Source organism: Vanessa atalanta, chromosome 3 (assembly GCF_905147765.1).
Source record: "Vanessa atalanta chromosome 3, ilVanAtal1.2, whole genome shotgun sequence".
Taxonomy (NCBI): Eukaryota; Metazoa; Arthropoda; class Insecta; order Lepidoptera; family Nymphalidae; genus Vanessa; species Vanessa atalanta.
In genome coordinates, this window is record NC_061873.1 from 5425499 (window position 1) to 5445393 (window position 19895).

At 31.8% G+C, this 19895-nt stretch overlaps 1 protein-coding gene across 1 annotated transcript; it reads left to right on the plus strand.

Annotated features, from left to right (window-relative positions):
* The first annotated feature begins 5187 nt into the window (after positions 1-5187).
* Positions 5188-18109, plus strand: LOC125077226 (zinc finger protein 771-like). The gene is made up of 6 exons (XM_047689104.1): positions 5188-5352; positions 7335-7564; positions 8404-8535; positions 10422-10747; positions 13738-13888; positions 16998-18109. Exons 2-6 carry the CDS (start codon positions 7336-7338, stop codon positions 17261-17263), a joined length of 1104 nt encoding a protein of 367 aa, XP_047545060.1. The 5' UTR covers positions 5188-5352; position 7335; the 3' UTR covers positions 17264-18109.
* Positions 18110-19895: the final 1786 nt, after the last annotated feature.

Consider the following 19895-nt stretch of genomic DNA (forward strand, 5'->3'; position numbering starts at 1 on the left):
AATTTAATAAATAATATGTTTGATTTGTAAATATATGTTTTGCGCTAAGTTTATAATAGTTATAATGAATACGACGTAGGTAAGCTATAAGAAATTACCTGATGTATGGAAAAAAAAAACACTTTAAATGAAAACGTTGATAAACGCTGTGGGTACTTTAGCCATGCAAGCTTATTAATTTGTAATCCAATCTATGAAATAGCTTTAAGAATAATAAAACGAAATACTGAAGGTTAGTAGTATTTTATTAAATATTCCTAATTCGAAAAGATTTTGTTAACTGTTACCACATACACTTCTAGTATGTTTATATATTTGAGTTTAACTAGAGCAAGTGTCAAAAATATGCACATAACTTATGTCGTAAAGCTTATAGCTACTGCTTAAAATATGAATTCCGTTATCATTGACTGTTAATGTCGATCGACCACATTTAACCTTTAATATTTGATTGGGAATGGAATTGAATGCTCATTCTCGTTGTACGCGGGTTTTTTTTCATTTGTATATTATAGTGTTCAATATTGCAATACTGCAATAACGGTATTAGTTGATAATACATGACTCTGTAGCAAAACCTAGAATTCGGAGAAAAAACTAGTCATCGAAAGGCTGCACGCGTGACACCTGAAGAATTTAACTTATGAAAACAATATAATCCATATAAAGTAAACACTAATGTGGAAAACTTATTGCACCTTACCAATCAACTACCGATAAATAGCGAATAAAATAGGCTAAGAGAGCCACTGTTGCGACAAATTCCGAGCTTCACTGCCTGAAGCGTGCTCCTACTTTTTGCAGCGGCAGGTGCTCGAGCATATGCTATTAAATTGTCAAAGAATACAACGTATGTACATACTTGTATGCGCCTTCAGATACCTTCCAATCCAGTAATCAAAACTCGAAAGATTAACCGTGGGCTTTCTTAGACGTTACAAGTAAAATTTAAATAAACAACGAGCCACCGCAAACTGCTATCTGTTTATTAATCACTTAAGCCCATAAAATATGCAATGAATACCTTAAACGTAGGTTTTAGCTGCGAGGCGCACATTACGGTCGCCGTGATCAAAAACCGCAACATAGCTCCAGCGCTCGACCTCGGTGACGAGAACATGTGCACATTCAGTACGTACGAATTATAGTAATTAGGGAAGAGGAGCTAACTAAGATATCGTAATGAGTGGGTGGGGCGCGAGGTGCACAATGTTCAATTGCTCGGCATTGTCAGCGCTGCGCATGTGCTCATTGCACCCGAGTCGAGCTTTTACGGTTTCGGCACAACGCCCGCCATATGACTCTCGGGCATGCGCCCGCGCCGCGCGCCGATCTGTTGTCTCGATATGTGTGTAACATTGCTATTGTATCTGTTTATATTTGTTAGAAACAACTTTATGCATACAGTTATTGTGATAATATACATATCAATGCATGAAGGTTTTTTTTTTATAAAATACCACAGTCCTTAACTAATCCTACAAGGACCTAATCGTATTTAGATATTACCCAAACAAAAACTTTTTGTAGGTACATAACCTACCTATATACCTAGTTATAATTTTATAAGAAATAGTACTGCAATAAATTTTAGAAACATTCAATGCTTGCATTAATATCAAAGCGTTCACAAAATGGATGTTTATTTTGAAAAACTATAAATTAAATAAATGACTATTGATAAGTAACTTCGCGCATTGTATAAAGTTTACTTTAGATAAATAATTTATAAAATATGGACTCCATATAAATAATTTTCTTGACGTTCGCAGCGGGTTGTAAAAATGATATTGCGATTTGAGGGAAATTGTGAATACAGTAACTATTTACTCTACTCTTTCTGTTATAAAATCATTGTTGAGATGTAATATGCCGGGAAAAGTATCTTTTATGCTCAGATCTCTTTTAACATACATAATTATATTTGTATATCATTTCTGGTGAGCTTAATGAACTGTTAAATGAATCATTTCAAAAAACAATATTTAAAGCCATCATTCAGATTGTATTGCAATTTACTTATTTAAATATAAACTATTAAACCATGGTTTTGTTTAATACTTTATTTTAAACTCATCATTGATCTTAAACATTTTAATTGATTTAAGACGTTTGATTTTTATCATCATTATGTCTTTTCTTATGTTATTTTTTTATTAACTACACAAACGTCAAATAAATGATCTATTGCAAACCCTTGTAAAATAATTAGAGGAATATATTAATTCTCTAAAATATATTACATTTTTTAAATAAAATGTAATCATATTTTCGTTTCTATCAAACGTTTTTTTAAAAAGTGCACCTTTTATAAATACTTACATAAAACTGTGATTTAAATGTGATTCAATTTAATTTTTTTGCAACAATCTTAAATTTTATAAGATACGAATATAAAATACAGTAACAATTGGTGTGAGGCAATAAGGCGTGTGACGCCACGCGGCATCGTTTGAATAAATCCGTTAAGGGCGAAGGCGCACATGCCGCGGAATCTTGTCGACCGAGACTGTAGAGGGTGTCGTAGTGAAGTCCCTAAGATTTAATATCTTTATCGATAATACCATAAAATCACTAATCACTGAAATATAATGATTAATTATTAAATACCTACTACAAATAAACTAATATTTTATGAAATTAGATCGTAAAAATGTTTGCTATTGACGCGAGCGTTTTAAATTATATTTACTTATTTTTATATTTATTATAAAAAATACTGAAATGTTACATCAACTCTAAGCATGAAAGCTAATGTTTATAGGTACCTACTTAGATATGTGTAAGTATATTATAATCATATAATTAATGCTGTAGTTCTTTTTGTAGTTATTAAAGTAATTTGTAATCGACAATGATAAGACAGGAGGCAGATTTGAGACATCACTACAAGGAGCCACCTGCCGCCCGCACCCCCACGCTATATTTTATTCCACTTAATCGTCCTTTCCGTTATAATGCCTGCTTTTTTATCCTATACTTAAAGCAAATATTCTTGTTTCTATAAACTACAATGTCCAACCGCCCTATTAACTATAATAGACACTTTTAATTGAGAATCTATAAAAGGTTTCGCGAATCGTTGTCCATATAAGGTGCAGGCATTCATCATGGTCGCCGTGGTTCTCATCTGCCCAATTAATAAAAGTTGACTGTAAGGTATGGACGGCGACGGCGACAGCCGCCTGCGCAGCCAGAGTACCGGTTCTGTTCGCAGCTGAAACGTACTCGCAACTATACACTGACTATTTTATTTTGATTTAACAATATCTCTACTACTTCAGGACACCAGCCATCGGTATTCTTATTGTTTATAAAAATCTGTAATAAGAATTATTTTTACATACATCATAAGTAAGAATATAATAAGCAATACAAAGTTTATTTTTTTAAGAACGGTATCATAAAAAATATCTCATTCATTCCGATATCACGAATCCGATTTTTTGTTAGTACCGCAATCGGAACAGGCTACAAAATTCGAACAAAGGGAGAAAACAAAAACAATAAGAGAAAAAGAATGGTAAAAAGCGGCGCGGGCGCGTGCCGGCGCGACATGTGCACGCGCGGGGTAACGGGCCGCCACGCGCCGTTAACAGCACCCCCCACTTACCGCACCCTTCCCTATCCTCAACATACACAAATCGTACGCTAACCCCGGAGCCCGTATCGCTTACCGCAATTACATTTATATATTTTGTACAACCTAAAATCCCTCTTAACATAATTTTGAATATAGAACACTACGACACCCCCTCTCCTTCCCCTGACACCCCTAAATACAACTGAAGCACTTCCCCTGAAACCATACATTTCCCGCCGGTAACAAAACACGTCGTATCAAAGCAGATTAGCCGCCTAATTAAATTTCCCGTGATTGCAACAAGGGGTTAATCGAGTGTAAAATATATCGTTTAGTAATATGTTATCAACGTTTCATTGCTTGTCACAACTACATTTATTCCATTTAATAAAAACAAAAACGAACACGATTAGGATTTGTTTCTCATCAAAAATATATTTTTAAATAAAATATTTAAAAACAAAACGTTAAATCTACCAAATGAAAATGGTTTACATAATATTTTTTGTACGTTTTCTATATATAAATTAAATTATGAATAATTTAAAGCTTATTCCAGTGTGTATACTATGTGGTCAATATTATTCTAAAATAAGCATTTTGAGAATTTAAAGTCTATTAAGTATGTTATTTGATAGTTCATCACGCCGCATCCTCCCTCTTACAGAGATTGCACTAAATTTTCCCGTTAAATTGATACACACAATAATTACCTACCTGTTTAAAATATTTGATGTGAATACAACAATAATATAAACTTACAAAATGTATTGAAACCCGTATATTTCTTTATAAGCTATACTATATATATAATCCAGTGTAGAGTCTGACACACAATGACCATTATAGAAATAACGTTACGTAACTAGTTACATTTCTCATTCAAGGTTGTGAAGAACTGTTACAATCTGTAAAGATTGAAACCTTAAAATCTAAAGTTTTAAGATCGTCAGAGATTTGGGAAAATCTTTCTAATTTAACATCTAATCTAAACTCCGCCCAACTCTACGTCGCAACCAATACGCTCGGTGGGCGGGGCGCGCCGCACTCAATGTAACAAATCTGACTCTCATCACGTGCTGTGATTTTCCCCCTTCTAGTATCATATTTCATCTTTAATTTAATAATAATGTATTTAAATGAAAAGTAAAATACATCATTTTGTGTTTTATAAACATGCTTAGCTTTCGCATTAATAAAGAAAACCGAAAAGTAAAATTAGCTATACGTAACGAGGCAGCATTAATGTCATACAGAGTAAACCGCTTATTTGCAAACATTAATCCTTTAAAGTCATTTTTCAGTTCGTTCTGCGCATAGTCAGCGAAAGAACAACCAGTAATTATTCGGTGCTTGAAGGAATGTGACGCGAGCCACCTGTCAAGAGACCGTTTCATCAAATCATTTCTTTATTGCGCAGCCTCCACAGGACCTGTTATTTTTTGTTAGTTTTGAAAAAAAAGAACGTTATTTGTGGATGAGTCGGGTAGGTCGGGGCGCGCGAGCCTCATTTCAGTCAGGTGCCAGGCGCCGAACACGAAGGACCGTGTAAGGTTCGATACGACCCACACAACCTTCCGAGTGCTCGATCGCACGTTATCCCTATCTTGACGTTCCTAAATCTTTTGCTGTAACTTTATGAAAAATGTTTTGATTTCAAATATTTGTTCCTGGTTTCTGATGAAGGGATTTTACGTTTTTACAACGTTGTGATACTTTAAAGTGAATAAGTGTATTGAAGACCGTAGCGCTCGAATTTGGCGCGTAAGGTAAGCCTATTTTTCCTTTAAATATTTATATTATTTTTAAATAAAGTATTCATAATTAACTTTTATAGATATCAATTTTTTTGCTTTAAAGATAATTATACCTACTATTTATGTGCTATTGTGTAGTTCTTATTGCTAATTTATTCTTTAAACCATAATCTTTAGTGTTCTAAAAAACAACACTTTTTATACTTTGACGTGTTTTATTTCGTCGTATTTTATTTCTAATTTGTATAAAATTAATTTAATGGTTTAATTTAATTAATTAAACTGACATATAGATTACATTCATGCAGTCGTTAAAATAAACTACTAGGTTTAAAGTAATTACTTGCAAATATAATTACAGTTAGGTACCATTAATATATAGAAATTTAAGATATCTACAAGATAAGTATATAAGTACAGATATGAAGGTACCTACAGTTAGATATGTTTACTTTATTTCTTGGTTTTGTTTTTTTTTTAATATAAATCTAAGTTATTTTTTTTAATTTATTTATTGGCTGTTTCATGTGTACTTAAAAATATAACGGAACGTACTTAATTAGTTCGTCTAATACTGTATCCTGTGTTATGTCATGTAATGATCTCTTCTTCTTAGCTACCAAAATTTTAATTACTCCTGCAATTTGTAAGTACATAGAAATATAATGATCATGAAATTCATTAATCGAAAATGAACTGAGAACATATACACTCATGTTTAGTGGTGTTAGTATATAGTAAGTACGTAATTCATTATTTGTTAATTTAGGTACATAAATATTTTAAAAAACGTTAAACTCACCGAATCAATTGGAATACCGTTATATAACTTGCAATATAAAACATCTTCATTCACAAGTAATGAAGTTAAACTTTGATTGATTTTTATGTTAGCACTTGTTCAGTTTCCCACTAGCTATGCATATAAAATGGTAAATAAGACTACAGTTGCGCGGCAAGTAATTGCCGCTTACGGGCTAATGAAGTCTTACTTTATTGAAATAAGAAATTGCGACACAGCCCTCACATACACCGTCAGCTAGTTAGCCAATTATACGTAATAGTTTAAATCAATTGCATTCACCTGTTTGAAATACAACGATAGACATAGTAATTAGACTAATACGGCGCGGGTGGCAAATGTTTACGGGAATAAATCGGGAGATATGATACTATCTTTTTAACAAACGTATTTTAAACACAGGTGCCGTTAGATTGTTATCACCCCTGTCCCCGATACTCCTTCGCTCATTACAACATTAACTAATTCCGATAAAACAACACAATCGTCCATATTTGATTTCGTTGAATTAAGTAATGAAGATATGTGAACGCTTCGACGTTATATTTGCTACGTAATATAGATTCGTACTATGAAAACAAATGTGTTTTAGTCTAATGAAGATTGTTTTACTCCGATATGTTGTGAATTATTAATGCGCGTACGCAGCGGGTGACGTCCACGTCCATTATTCTGATTCTTCATTTGCTTGATTGAGCTTTTAATATGATTCTTCGTCGACAAACACCGGTCGGATTAATCAGGGCAAGAGCTGTCAACAAATAGACGCTAATGGCGATAGTCACGTAATAACAGTGATGACGATGTTTTTTTTAACTGATCACCGCATAGATCGCGCAATAGACCACCGACATGGCCTATCAATTTAATTATTATTATTTACGTTTCATACATTTAGGTCAATTGCATAAATATTATAATAGAAAAAAAAAATTCAATTCAATTAATCATCTTCACATTTGAAGATAAGTGACTACTTTATTCTTTATTTCATTCTTTTACTCTTTTATTATCGTTAAATAATATTTGTAATTATTCAAAATCGTATGTTTTGACATTATTTTAAATATAAGTTATAAATAATGACACAATTGTTTAAGAATCACAATAAATCTTAATAGAGCAATAATTTCTCAGGTCTTAATTCTCAGCAGAATCATAATTAAACAATTAAATTTTATCTTTAATATAGGATGTCCCGTCACGTGCTGTTATCCCGTCTCGCGGAGCACTTCCAAGCCTCTTCTCCTCCAGGACAACGGTTTCCGTCTCCAGAGAGAAGCGTATCACCTCGCTCGCCGACCTCCGTCAGCTCACCTCCTCAGTCACCAGACTCAATTTCGCAGCAACGCTTGGATGTACTGCAATTTGGAGACATTGAAATTGCAGGAAGAGCGCTGAAACAATACGCTAGAGCTACAGGCAAGTACTTGACTAATTCGTTCTCTTTGTATCTCGTATTATTCCGTTGAGAGTCTAACATCACAGTTGTTTAGTCTGAAATACATTATTGAATTACTTATGAAAACATATCTGCTAAGTAATGCGTTTCAGGGTGGATAAAATTGCCTGATCGCTAATAATTGTGGGATCGCTTCCCGATCAGGGTATTTAATATAATGGCCATGCATATATTTATTTCATAGGGTATATTGGAGTAGTTAAAAGAGGATTTTACTTATCATTGCATGTACGGCAATATTAACTAAGTATATTCAATTAATATATTTCCCAATCCACCCGTAATTAATCTTTATCAATGTGTGAGTTCTAAGTCTGTTATTTCTTTTATAAATTATGGCTTATATATATATATTCTATAAATTCTAGGGTCTTCTATAAATTATCAGATATGTTGTCCGATCAAAACTTTCATACAAAATATAATCCTGATTTATTTATAACAACAGTGGAACCAACTACCTATATACTTACTCAAAAATTTTTTGCTAATATAAAAATGTAAATTGTCTGTTTGTACGAGGATCACACAAAGACCACAAATTCTAAAAAGATTTTGATGTAACTTTTAGTATTTAATTGATTTCAAAACTAAAATCAATCTTGTTACGATGACGACAGTTGGATATACTTATAATAATAAATCAAATTTGGAAAGGTAGCCGCTGGATACGAAATTAGTCCCTAATAAACTAAAATTTTACTCAGACGAAGACGCGAGCATATATAACAGATGATTAGTTGTTGATTGAACTAGAAGATTTGCTTGAATTTTATTATAATAATCCTTTTCTATGTAGAACTGGGTGCGCTAATGTACTGCAGTGGTCTGGGAGCGTTGTACAGCGGCGGAGTGTGGCCACTGTTGCTACCACAAGCGCCACATTTCCCGCCCGGCGTTGATCATGCCCGACACACGCCACCTAGAGATGGTAAGAATTTAAGTACACATATAATAAAAAAGATGGTGAGATTAGATTAGTATTTGATTGAAAATGAATGAGTTTCTCGTTAGTCAAAAACTGTAGCTCCGAGTTCAAAGTACGAAATCCTCATTTAACTTTACTATAACGTAAAACTAAGTCGTTATTTTCTTTACGTTAATGAAACAAATTATAAAAAAATATTCACTTAGTTTCATATATAATATAGAACTAGAATAAGTATAGAAATTAATTTATCGAAAGCGAAATAAAGAACAAAATGTCTTGAGACGTAAATTGTGCTACAAGATTTAAAAGAATACTTAAAACGATTTGGATTTTGGGTCGATTGATAAAACCTGTGTTCGCCTCGGCCTCCTTACATGACTTCTCGAGTGTGTTCCTCATTAGAATAGCTATCAATGTAAGTTGTCGAATAAACCCGCGAACTACTGATATGCCGTCGTTTACATGTCGTTTACCTCGAGAACGGAGTATTTTTAACGTTTCTACTTGCTAAGGAGAAGCGACTACCACGTCTACCCTATAAGCACTCATTCTTAAGTTAAAATTCTTTAAGTATTGAAAAAAATTAATTGTCCATTTCGTTACCGGTTACGAATATCAATCGAAGAAAAGACTTACGCTTAACAGAATCAGACGTTTTATTGTCACACTTCATAATTAAAGACGAAAATTGCAACATTTATGTTATATAATTTATTTTTTATAAGTATGCATTAAATTTCCTAATAAATCGCAAATTGTGACAAAAATATGCCGTCATTAAATTCTATTTCCCTTGAAGAACGTTGACGTGGCTGCAGTTTACTGCGAAAAAAATATCATTTAAGGAGATTTATTTACGTTAAATTTCATTATTTCATTATTAAAATACTAAGACTTACATTTTGATTTGTTTTATTTTTAATTTAAAATCGATGCGACTTGAGGAATATATTGATTCAGGTGATATTAAATTCACATTCATATCGCGCGAACATAAGCGTACATTGAACATAGAGAAAAATCTTACAAAAAATAATACTTAAACGCAAATGTCAGATTAGTTATTATATGGAAGCTAATATAAAATATATATACACTAAAACATTCTCTAATAAAATACAATTTCAAATTCAGTTAAAAAATACTCATTTGTATGAGTAGGTATAAATTACGTCACATACGATAAAAATGAGATAGGTAAACAAAAACCAACTGTGAAAATATTGCTTTCGTCACTTTTTTATAACTATTCTTTATCACAATTTTTTAAATATTTTATAACTAAAATTGTATACACGCAATATTTGCTCAATAGTAGCGACTCAATCCGATTTTTTTTTTACTCTAAATTTCTCTCTAAGTCTATATATACCTACGTATATCCTTATCTACGACAAATTTCATTACGTACGGCATAATAGTTTAGTCGTAAAGAAGTAAGAGATAGTCTGTTTTACTTTCGTAAATGTGATATTAAATGGAATTGTTTACTTAAAGACTTTTACTTTTACTATTACTTGATATCTATATGTCCACATTGCACCGATTAATAACATTGGTCGGTGCAGTTGATTGCAAAGTCAATCAAATTTTAAAGACGAAATCTAATGTAGAAATTACTTTGTCAATAAGGATAAGAAGGCTAAAAAGCCTGGAATATATATTAAACCACCAATTACTTAAACTATAGATTAATTTACATACTATATGTCTTATGTGTTATATGTATGCGAGTGAAACGCTATTATGGCAGACAATGACGTAACCTCGACGGCAAAAGAAATGCACCTGTACATGTATAATTGCGATTCAGAAATCGACCGATTTGACCGAATAAATAGTATCGCAGAGCGTGAAGGTTGCAATGACATTATTTTGTTTTGTAGATGACGAAGAGGAGCTGCCTTTAAACTTATCGATGAAGAATCGTCAAATTTGGTCACCGGCTAGTGTTTGCGAACGAGAACAAGTCGAGACCGAGAGAGAATCGCCGATGTCACGATGGGACGTTCACGATGATCCAGACAGTCCCCTCGAGCTGGTTAAGAGATGTCGAAGCAATCCCGACGAGAAGCGTCCTTCGAGCACTGAACCATTACGTTGCCCCTCCGCGCCCGCCTACCACAGCTACCCACCACCACCTCCGCCCCCAGCAGACATCAACATCTCATTACTTCTCAAAACAGAGAATAAAAATGAGAAGTCTTTTCAGGTATTTAAAATTCTTATAAAAAAACGTACCTAAATATGCGACATACACCTAGTTCAGAATAACTGTACAATTTCCGTTCAGACTAGCTTTTAAATAGCAAACCTGTATCTGTTTAATTTTTTTCACAAATCGAATAATAAAAAAACTGCCCTTGTCTTAATAAGTACTCTCGCATCGAAACGAGTCGCGCCTCTCTCGCACGCATTTTGCAGTCAAGTACTCGGCGCTCATCTTCTCACCGTTTTATATATTTATTTTTATCTGCTACATCATTATAAATAATCGCACTGTTTTTAATCAGAACAACGAGCTTAATACCTAATTGTGTCAGCTATCGTTCAATACATAACATTGTCAATATAATTATTTATATAAAACCATAATAATAATATGACATGTGTTGTTAAAAATATGCGCTTAAGTGAAAAATAAGAGCCACTTATCTATAATAATGATCTTTTAAAAACTTATAACTTACATTAACATATGTATGAAATAAGCGTGGGTGCTTAAACGCAAAAGATAATAATCAGGACTAAGTCATTTGTAAATTTTAACTGTAATTCATAACTAAAATATTGTTTTATTCTTAGATTGTGCGAGATTTTTTTTTATTCAATTATGTTATTATTGCCATTTTAATATGTACCTACAAATATCAATTAATTTAACATAAACTTATTTATAATGTGTGGACTTGTGAGGGCATCAAGCGGAAAAGTGGCGCGTGGCCGGCACGAGACTTGAGCGTTCAGTTAATTACCGCCGGCTGACGATTTATAATTTTTATAAAATGTCCTTAAATAAATGGACGCCTATTATTAAAAAATATATAAGTTACATATTAGAGTTACAATAACAAAAACCTAATAAAATTATTGATAAATGAAATTCAAATTCTAAGTATTGTTCATTTAAAACCTGTATTTTATCAAATCAATACTTTTATATTTCATTTCCATTATAAACCAATTTAGAACGGCGTCATCGTTTATCTTTCTTAATTTATTATATTACCATAAAATCTAGTAGGTACTTAATAGTACTGAAATACTAAAACTAAAAACAGTATGTATTTATTGTATGTTAAGTTTTATCTGTGCATAAATTGATGTATCCATTGTGTTGGTAACGCTCTACGCACGAAACACACCTATACATATATGCCTTAGTTTTTTTATTAATATGATAAGGAAAACTGTCGCTATTTTTTATTATTATTTTTATTAATGTCATAGTCTCGTTCAAACGCACACAACAATTGGCATTCATAACAGTTAATTGTTAGGAAATTGCACCTTAACTTTGAAATCATCTGACCATTGTAAAAAATCACCTCCTTACCAGTTATAAAGCGATAACCATATGTGGATGGTCGCGGCATAGCACCTGTGTTGTTTATATTGAGTGCATCGGTAAAAAAGAGGTTGAAAAAGCTAGTAGTTTTTGTAGGCGCGAGGCAGGGCGGCAAGCAGCTGCCCCGCCAACTGTCACAGGCCACGAGGATTTCACTTGGATTGTCATTGGTCATACAGTTAACGACTAACCTTTCGATTAATAGCTGCTTTTTATTCCTTTTTTTTCTTATTTTATACTTTATTGATTTATCACACCTTGACCTTTTAAATATTTGGTATTTAAATTAGATTTTCTGTTTAAAAAAACAGCATTATTAAAGTGCCGTGCTACAAGCGACACGGTTAATAAAACATAACCCATTGTACTTCACTTCACTTCTTTCTCTTACATTTTCCAAATTAAATTTCAAGAGGTTCAACTTATCCATAGTAACGTGACAATGAATTATGTTAAGTGAAAGCTACCATACAATACGAATACATTTTTAAGACGAAAAAAAAATTATATTAAGCAATACGGATGTGATCGTATAAAACAAAACGGCGGATTGTAAGGATTGTTCTAAAATATATACGTTATTTGTTAAAATACGTGATTCCTTTAGAAATATACCGTTATAGCCTTCGTAATGTATGCTTAAAAATACGACACAGCACAGAATACATTCCTACACCAACTGATCAAATAAATCTAAGGTGGTGCGCTGGAGGCTTTTGTCTAATACTTGGTAATAGAATATGAAACAATGCAAGAGAATTTGTTTGCTGGTTATGTAAATTTAAGATTTTTAGTTCCAAGTAACAAACGCGAGATATTTTACAAAAGACGTTTCCTTAAAATAAAAGGTTCATTAGTGACTCGCTTGTCAACGGTACGGAATAAAAATCTTTTAAATAAAAAAAAAGTATAAAGCTGAAATTAAATCAAAGAAATGTGTAGAAAGGGGTTAAAAAACTACTCTGTTATTAGTTTATTACGGGTTGTCAGCGGAGGTGATAGACACTGTCAATTTCATGATACTTTTAATTATATAGGTATAATATTTTGTTCTATGTACTTTTAATTGTAGGTCTTTTACAACAAACACACGTTAAGACAAACTCAATTATATATAGTATGTATAATACGTAAAGAATATTTATATTTTACCTAAAACCAACCCACATTGGGCCGAGTGATGGAATAAGCTCTAAGCCTCTTCCTCGAGAGAGGTGGCGTTTGCCCAGTAGTGGGACACTTTACTTGCTGTTATTTTACTTCACTAAACATAACACAGTGATTTTTTTTTTATTTTCCTAATAAAGTAATGACTAAAATGACTTACAAATTACTATTTACTTGGTGGTACAACCCAAAGAGGGTTTATGTACTACCTACAAATACGTTTGAAGGATTTGTGAGCCAGTGAACAGGTACAAGCGGCATAACATCTTAGATCCTAAAGTTCATGGCCCATTGGCGATGAAAGTGTCCACTGGCCATCAGATGGCCCATTTAAACACACAAAAAAAAACCAAATGCAAAAAAAAAACAGATTAATAAGGACTTTACTAACTGAATACTAAATTAAATATATAGGTTACTGCATAAGCATTTTTGTTCATATTTTAATATTTATTTTATTTGTACAGTGCAAGCAGTGCGGCAAATGCTTCAAGCGCTCCAGCACTCTGTCTACGCACCTCCTCATCCACTCGGACACCAGGCCCTACCCTTGCCAGTACTGCGGTAAACGCTTTCATCAGAAATCTGACATGAAGAAACATACCTACATTCACACCGGTAAGCTTTATTTACATTTAATATTTTTAAACACATAACATCTACTAAAAGTGCTAACGCTCGGTCTTATTGTCGCTAATGATGACGAGGTGGTTGTTACATTTTTCGCTTAAAGAATCAAATTTTCGTTATAATGCTGTTGATAAATCGCAAACATTATTGTCGCTGCTTGTTCTACGGGGTCATGATGTATATATATATTCAAAATATTGCTATTTTTAAATTACTAATTTAAGATATTTCAATCATTGCATCATCCCATCGGTCATTCGTTGATTCAAAATATAGGCAAAATGAGGATAATGGGATAATACCTTGTAATCATTCAATTAAAGAAAAACAAAATAAAAGCGTTAAGCACTCCTCGGTATCTACTTTAACCGTGCCAAATTTCATGCTCCTCCTTCTGTTTGAATGAATGATCAAAGTTTTTGCTTCACGTATCAATTAATATATGTCATATTTTAATTATTTATTTATTTACACATCATTTTATAATTATCTAGCTGCTCCACGAGGATTCACCAGCGTTAAGCTTTACTGATCTGTCAACAATTTTTCCAATAAACTAGCTAACGACAAAATCGGTTAAATAATATAAAACTCTAAAGCTTTATAATATTAGTATATATATTAAATATTAAGTAACCAGAAAGTTTGCATCTTATATATCTTTATAACCCCTATTATCACTCTATGAAACTATTCATACCACAACGATACAACAACCCAAAAGTGTATATCGAATAACAGATGGTTAGTAAACTTTGTAAGTACTCATATTAAACATGACTTAATGGTATGCTCTAACATATCAACTGTATTTAAACTTTCGTGAGAAAATAACAGCCGAAGCTTGAAGTTTTCCAATTTTCCCATTATTCTGTTTCACACTTGTTGTGTCGCTATTATCGAAGTAAAGATTCTTACAAAGTTTTTTACTAATGATCCCAAGTTTCAGTTAACCTGATACATACTTTATAAATATTAAGCTTTATTTAACTTTATTATTATCTAAATTGAAAATAAATAAAAACCAAGTACGAAGTTAATAATAGTATATTTGCATTAGCAATAAGGTTTATTGATTTATATTTGCCGTGTAGATATATGTCAGAAATGCGGATATTCTTCATGAACAATAAAATATATTTTGTAACAAACGTCGCGATACTATATTTACCAACTATGTACATATTTTATAGTCGTTGTTAATTCTTTAAGTTTTTAAATCGATTAGTACAGCAACATATAAAATAAATTATTTTTGCTTTAGAAATAATTCTTTTCCACTTTTATTATTGTCGTCTAAATAAATTTAAAACTCCATATCCTAAAGAGTCATCGATAACTTTCAGCATTTTTTTTTCTTCAAATTCCTTGACAAAAATAAGCCTTAATTACAGAAACGAGTAATAAACCAAAACAAAACCTACTTTTGTATTTAACAGCTTCAAGAAACAACATCGAAAGAACTGAACGTCTAAAAACTACAATTGACATATTTGTCCCGATCCGAGACATCTCGTCACGTATGTGCAGATCGAATGATTTACAGTAGCCATAAATGGCGTTCGTCCTCCCGATAAATGCCTCATCATCAATATTCCAAAATGCAGTTCGCCCTGCAATTAGCGGTAGCCTTCGAAGACCTTCACATCACGACGCAAACAAAAAGTCGCCGTAAATCCTGTTCCATCTATAAATTATTTTGCGTTTTTTTTTCTTTTTAAACTTTTCTCGTTATGTAGGTTGCTGGGACAAACAGTTTTTCTGCCTTATAGAGCCTTGTTTTTTTCAGAGATAATAAAATATATTATTAATATTCATTTTTATTGTCATAAATAGGTTAAAATCTTATTAAATTTGTAGTGATATTGAACAAAGGAAACATTCGTGAGACCATTAATATTGTAACACTAGTTATGATATGACAAGTCGTTAGTCTATTTATACAAGCTTTAATTACCATATTTCATCCTCACAACGATACCCTTATATTAGGCACTTACATTATAAGTTATGATACGTATAATAAAATAGTAACTGGAAGTAAGTTTGTTTATTGAATATTATATATTACAAATTATTTATGATATAGAATGTACGTAGAGAAGTTTTATTTTTTTCAAGTTTTAAAAGACTGAAAAAATGTTTTGGTGTATGGTTTTATGTCATAATGTATGAATTTTTGAAAGAGTTTATAGTTTGTACACAATCAGGTAAAAAAAAACACCTTTTAACAGGCAAAACGAATATCACAAATTATTGAAATTTTAGTTTCAATAAAAACTAGGATAATTACAAGTTTAAATGTCAGTAAGAACTTAAATACGACATAGTTACGTTTCCTAGTACTTCATTATTGCTTAACAATGCTCTTATACATTTAAATGAATTTCAGTTTTTAATAATGTTACTTGATTGATTTTAGCAGTATATAAAATCAAGTAAAATGTTGCTTTAGCTCAGCTGATAGAAAACGGAAACCATAATCAAAGATCACGTTTTAAAATCCGAAAAATCACTACCTACTGACAAATTATGAATTAATTGATTGCGTTCTTAAATAATTGATTTTAAAGGAAAATTTCGGAAGTAATACTCTTGGTTTCCCCGGGTAGCTTTCGGCAGTGACACATCAGTATCGGATGGAAGTCTTTCACATGCACACGCCACATATTTCCAGTACCGCATACTGAAACAGCTCGGTAGCTAACAAGCTCCTTCTCCTTGAGAGAATATACTGCCTTTCCTAGCAAACGGACATTTACAGGGTTTTACTTATTGTATTTAAAACGTAACCTTTTCATATGGTTATGTAACATAGCGCTTCAAATATATGTTTAGTGCTACACATATAATTCACTATTAACAGTTTAATTCCTTTCCACCTAATAATATATAACCTTCTTGACTCGTATTAATAACACAATACCTATGTAAATAGGTACTATTCAATATTTCTATGTTTTATTGCTTTTTGTATGTTTTGCATCATAATTATTTATATACTGTTTTTTTTTTTTCAAATAGAACATGTATTCATTTATATTTATTCTGTATTTGTATAAAAATACATTATTAAATAAATATTTATTTGTTGCAGGTGAGAAGCCACATAAGTGCGTGGTGTGCTCCAAAGCGTTCAGTCAAAGTTCAAATCTCATCACACACATGCGCAAGCACACTGGATATAAACCTTTCTCGTGTGGTCTGTGCGATAAAGCGTTCCAGCGCAAAGTCGATCTTCGTCGCCACAGAGAGTCGCAGCATTCGGAAGTCGACCCTCCATCTAGTATTGCTCTCTCTCAGAATCGCTATCGATTCTACGGAGATGACCAAACATCACTCGCACCAATTAGTTCCAACTGAATACAACAATTGCAGCTTATTTTATAATATCACCGAAACCAAAATTTTCAACATAGCTAACTAGGACGTAGGTTAGGTCGATAAATAAAACGACTAATGCAACTAAAGTTATCATGTACACTTTTAGTAATGTAGCCAAAGATTTCGAGCAATTATTTTAATTATTTCGTCCAACTATGTGTGTGCTTACCATCACTAGACCTGAAATACGTGTGAAATAATAACAATTTATAATGTGCATAGTATACCTTAATAATAATAATACAGTGTTTTTCTATATAACGATAGAAATCGCTTATGTGTGTTACCTCTAGAGTGCCTTAATGTGCATCACATAATTGTCTGATTTGTAACAACGAAAGTGTAGACAGTTCAACAGTCGCATGAAACATTGTAACTCCGTCCTTTTTATTGTGATATATACGTCGTATATTTAATTATTAATTTATCAGGATTTTATATTCCTATGAAATTTTACCAGTCAAGTCTAATCACCCGAGAATAACTAATTTTATGCAATAGATTATATTAATGTAGAATGGTTTCTATCACCATTCATAATATTTTCATGTCCGTCGAAATTTGTCAGTCCATATTTTGCTATCTGTCCATATTTCGAGATCATGATATATATATCAAGATCTCAATATTGAGCTTAAAATATATATATATTACTGCAAATTGTTCAAACTGACTAAATTTTTTAATTCGTATAAATGTACGACATGACGGACTTAAGTTTTTTTGTATGTCTTGTTTCTGAAGGATTCTAAAAAAATTTTATGACCAATAATTCACGTAAGTATATTGCAAAGTTTAGCACTTAAGTATAATATTAATAATAAAGTAAATAATGTATAAAGTCAGTCCAATACAAACCAAAGTAAAATCTCTTTTAGTCGTAAAACGCTATATTTATATAGTTTAGGAATTGTAATATAACTATTGTAATTACATTTTTATTTATTTTAGTTCATACTTAGACATTCTTATGTCAATAGATTTAAATGAAAAACAAAAATGAATACTTTTACCATTCGAAACCATAAAATTAGTAATGTTATTATCACCATAAATGCTACCGATTGTTACCAATTTGTCGGTTTTGTTACCATTCCAAAATAAGTTCACACATTCCAAACTTAGCAATGTAAAAGTGAAAATGTGAATTTCTTAATGTAGATAAACCATTAGATAATATTTTCGTCACTAGCTTGCATTTCTCTAGTTTTAAGTTTCCCTATTTTCATTTTCCACACAAAGACTGTCCGCAGCCATATAGGTCATATTTAATGCTTTGTATGTTTAAGAATTGAAAATGAGCTTCGTTCTCTTGAGTGAACATATAGGTATAGTAAATACAATCACGTGTCTATTAATATAGAGGGACGTTTTACGTTGGAAACACACGTGCAATGACTAACGGCTAGAACACCAAAGAGTAAAGCTACGATTGTTTACTTATACCGTAACCTTCTTATGACTGAAAATATGTGGACCATTTTCAAAGATATTTTATAATCGTTTTAAATGTAATTGCAATGTAGATAAGCTTTATACACATCGCACTGAACTTGCGCGGTTAAACCGCGTAACTACGTATGTTTCAGTTTCATTACATGATAAGAACATTTTTTGTAATAGTAACTAGTTTGGCGGTACAAAGTTTCGTCAAGTGATTTTTTTTTTTGTATCTTATAAGGTGTAATTCATTAAGGCCAGTTCAATACAAATATTTTAAAGACAAGCTTCTTTTATTTCTCATGCTCCTTTAACAACATAATTTTGCCTTATGTAACATGTCATTTCAAATGTTAGCTTCTTTGTATCTTTTTTTTTCTTTGTGTAGTAGTATTTCATACGTGCATATATGAGAATTAATAAAATATGATACAGCAACAGATAATATGCTATTTACTTCCGCCTTTATACAAGCAATGAGAGTTGAAAAGGTTTTTTTGTATATGTTTAAAGAAAAAACTATTTTATGTTAGTACATTCATCTTTTTAAAGATTAGTTGAAATCAGTTGCTTATAAAATATTTAATTAAATGTACGCATGTCATGATCATTAATTATATTTTTGCTAATTGACAAACACAACCAATTTCAGTAAATAAAGTTAACTAATTGTGAAATATAAATAAAAACTACAAGATAATGTAATAGTTTACCAATACATTTACCTGTTTTTCTGCAATATTTTATATTTACGATAAACAGTTCCCCCTTTTAATGAGAAAACCTTTTTTAACTAGATACAATTTATCGATGTGCTAATTACCTATTTAGAAAGCTGAGTAAAATCCTGAAAAAAAGTACTAGAAATTAATAATGTAAAGATAGCAGGCAGTCACAATTGTGCCTTGTTATTAGATTCTTTTGCATTCTTTGTTATTAGTAAGTTAATCAAAAGACTGGAAAAACTATTTTACTTTACTAAGTCAATATTTCTTGATGTAAAAGGAAACGGCTTATTTAAAATAATATGCTCAGGAATGCCAGCAGTTTATTTTCCTCCGTTTAATTTTATCATACCATACCATAGCATACCATAGTGGACCTATGGTATGCTAATTTCGTACTCTTAGTTAGACTCTGTACAGATATAAATCACATCGTTTTATCCCCG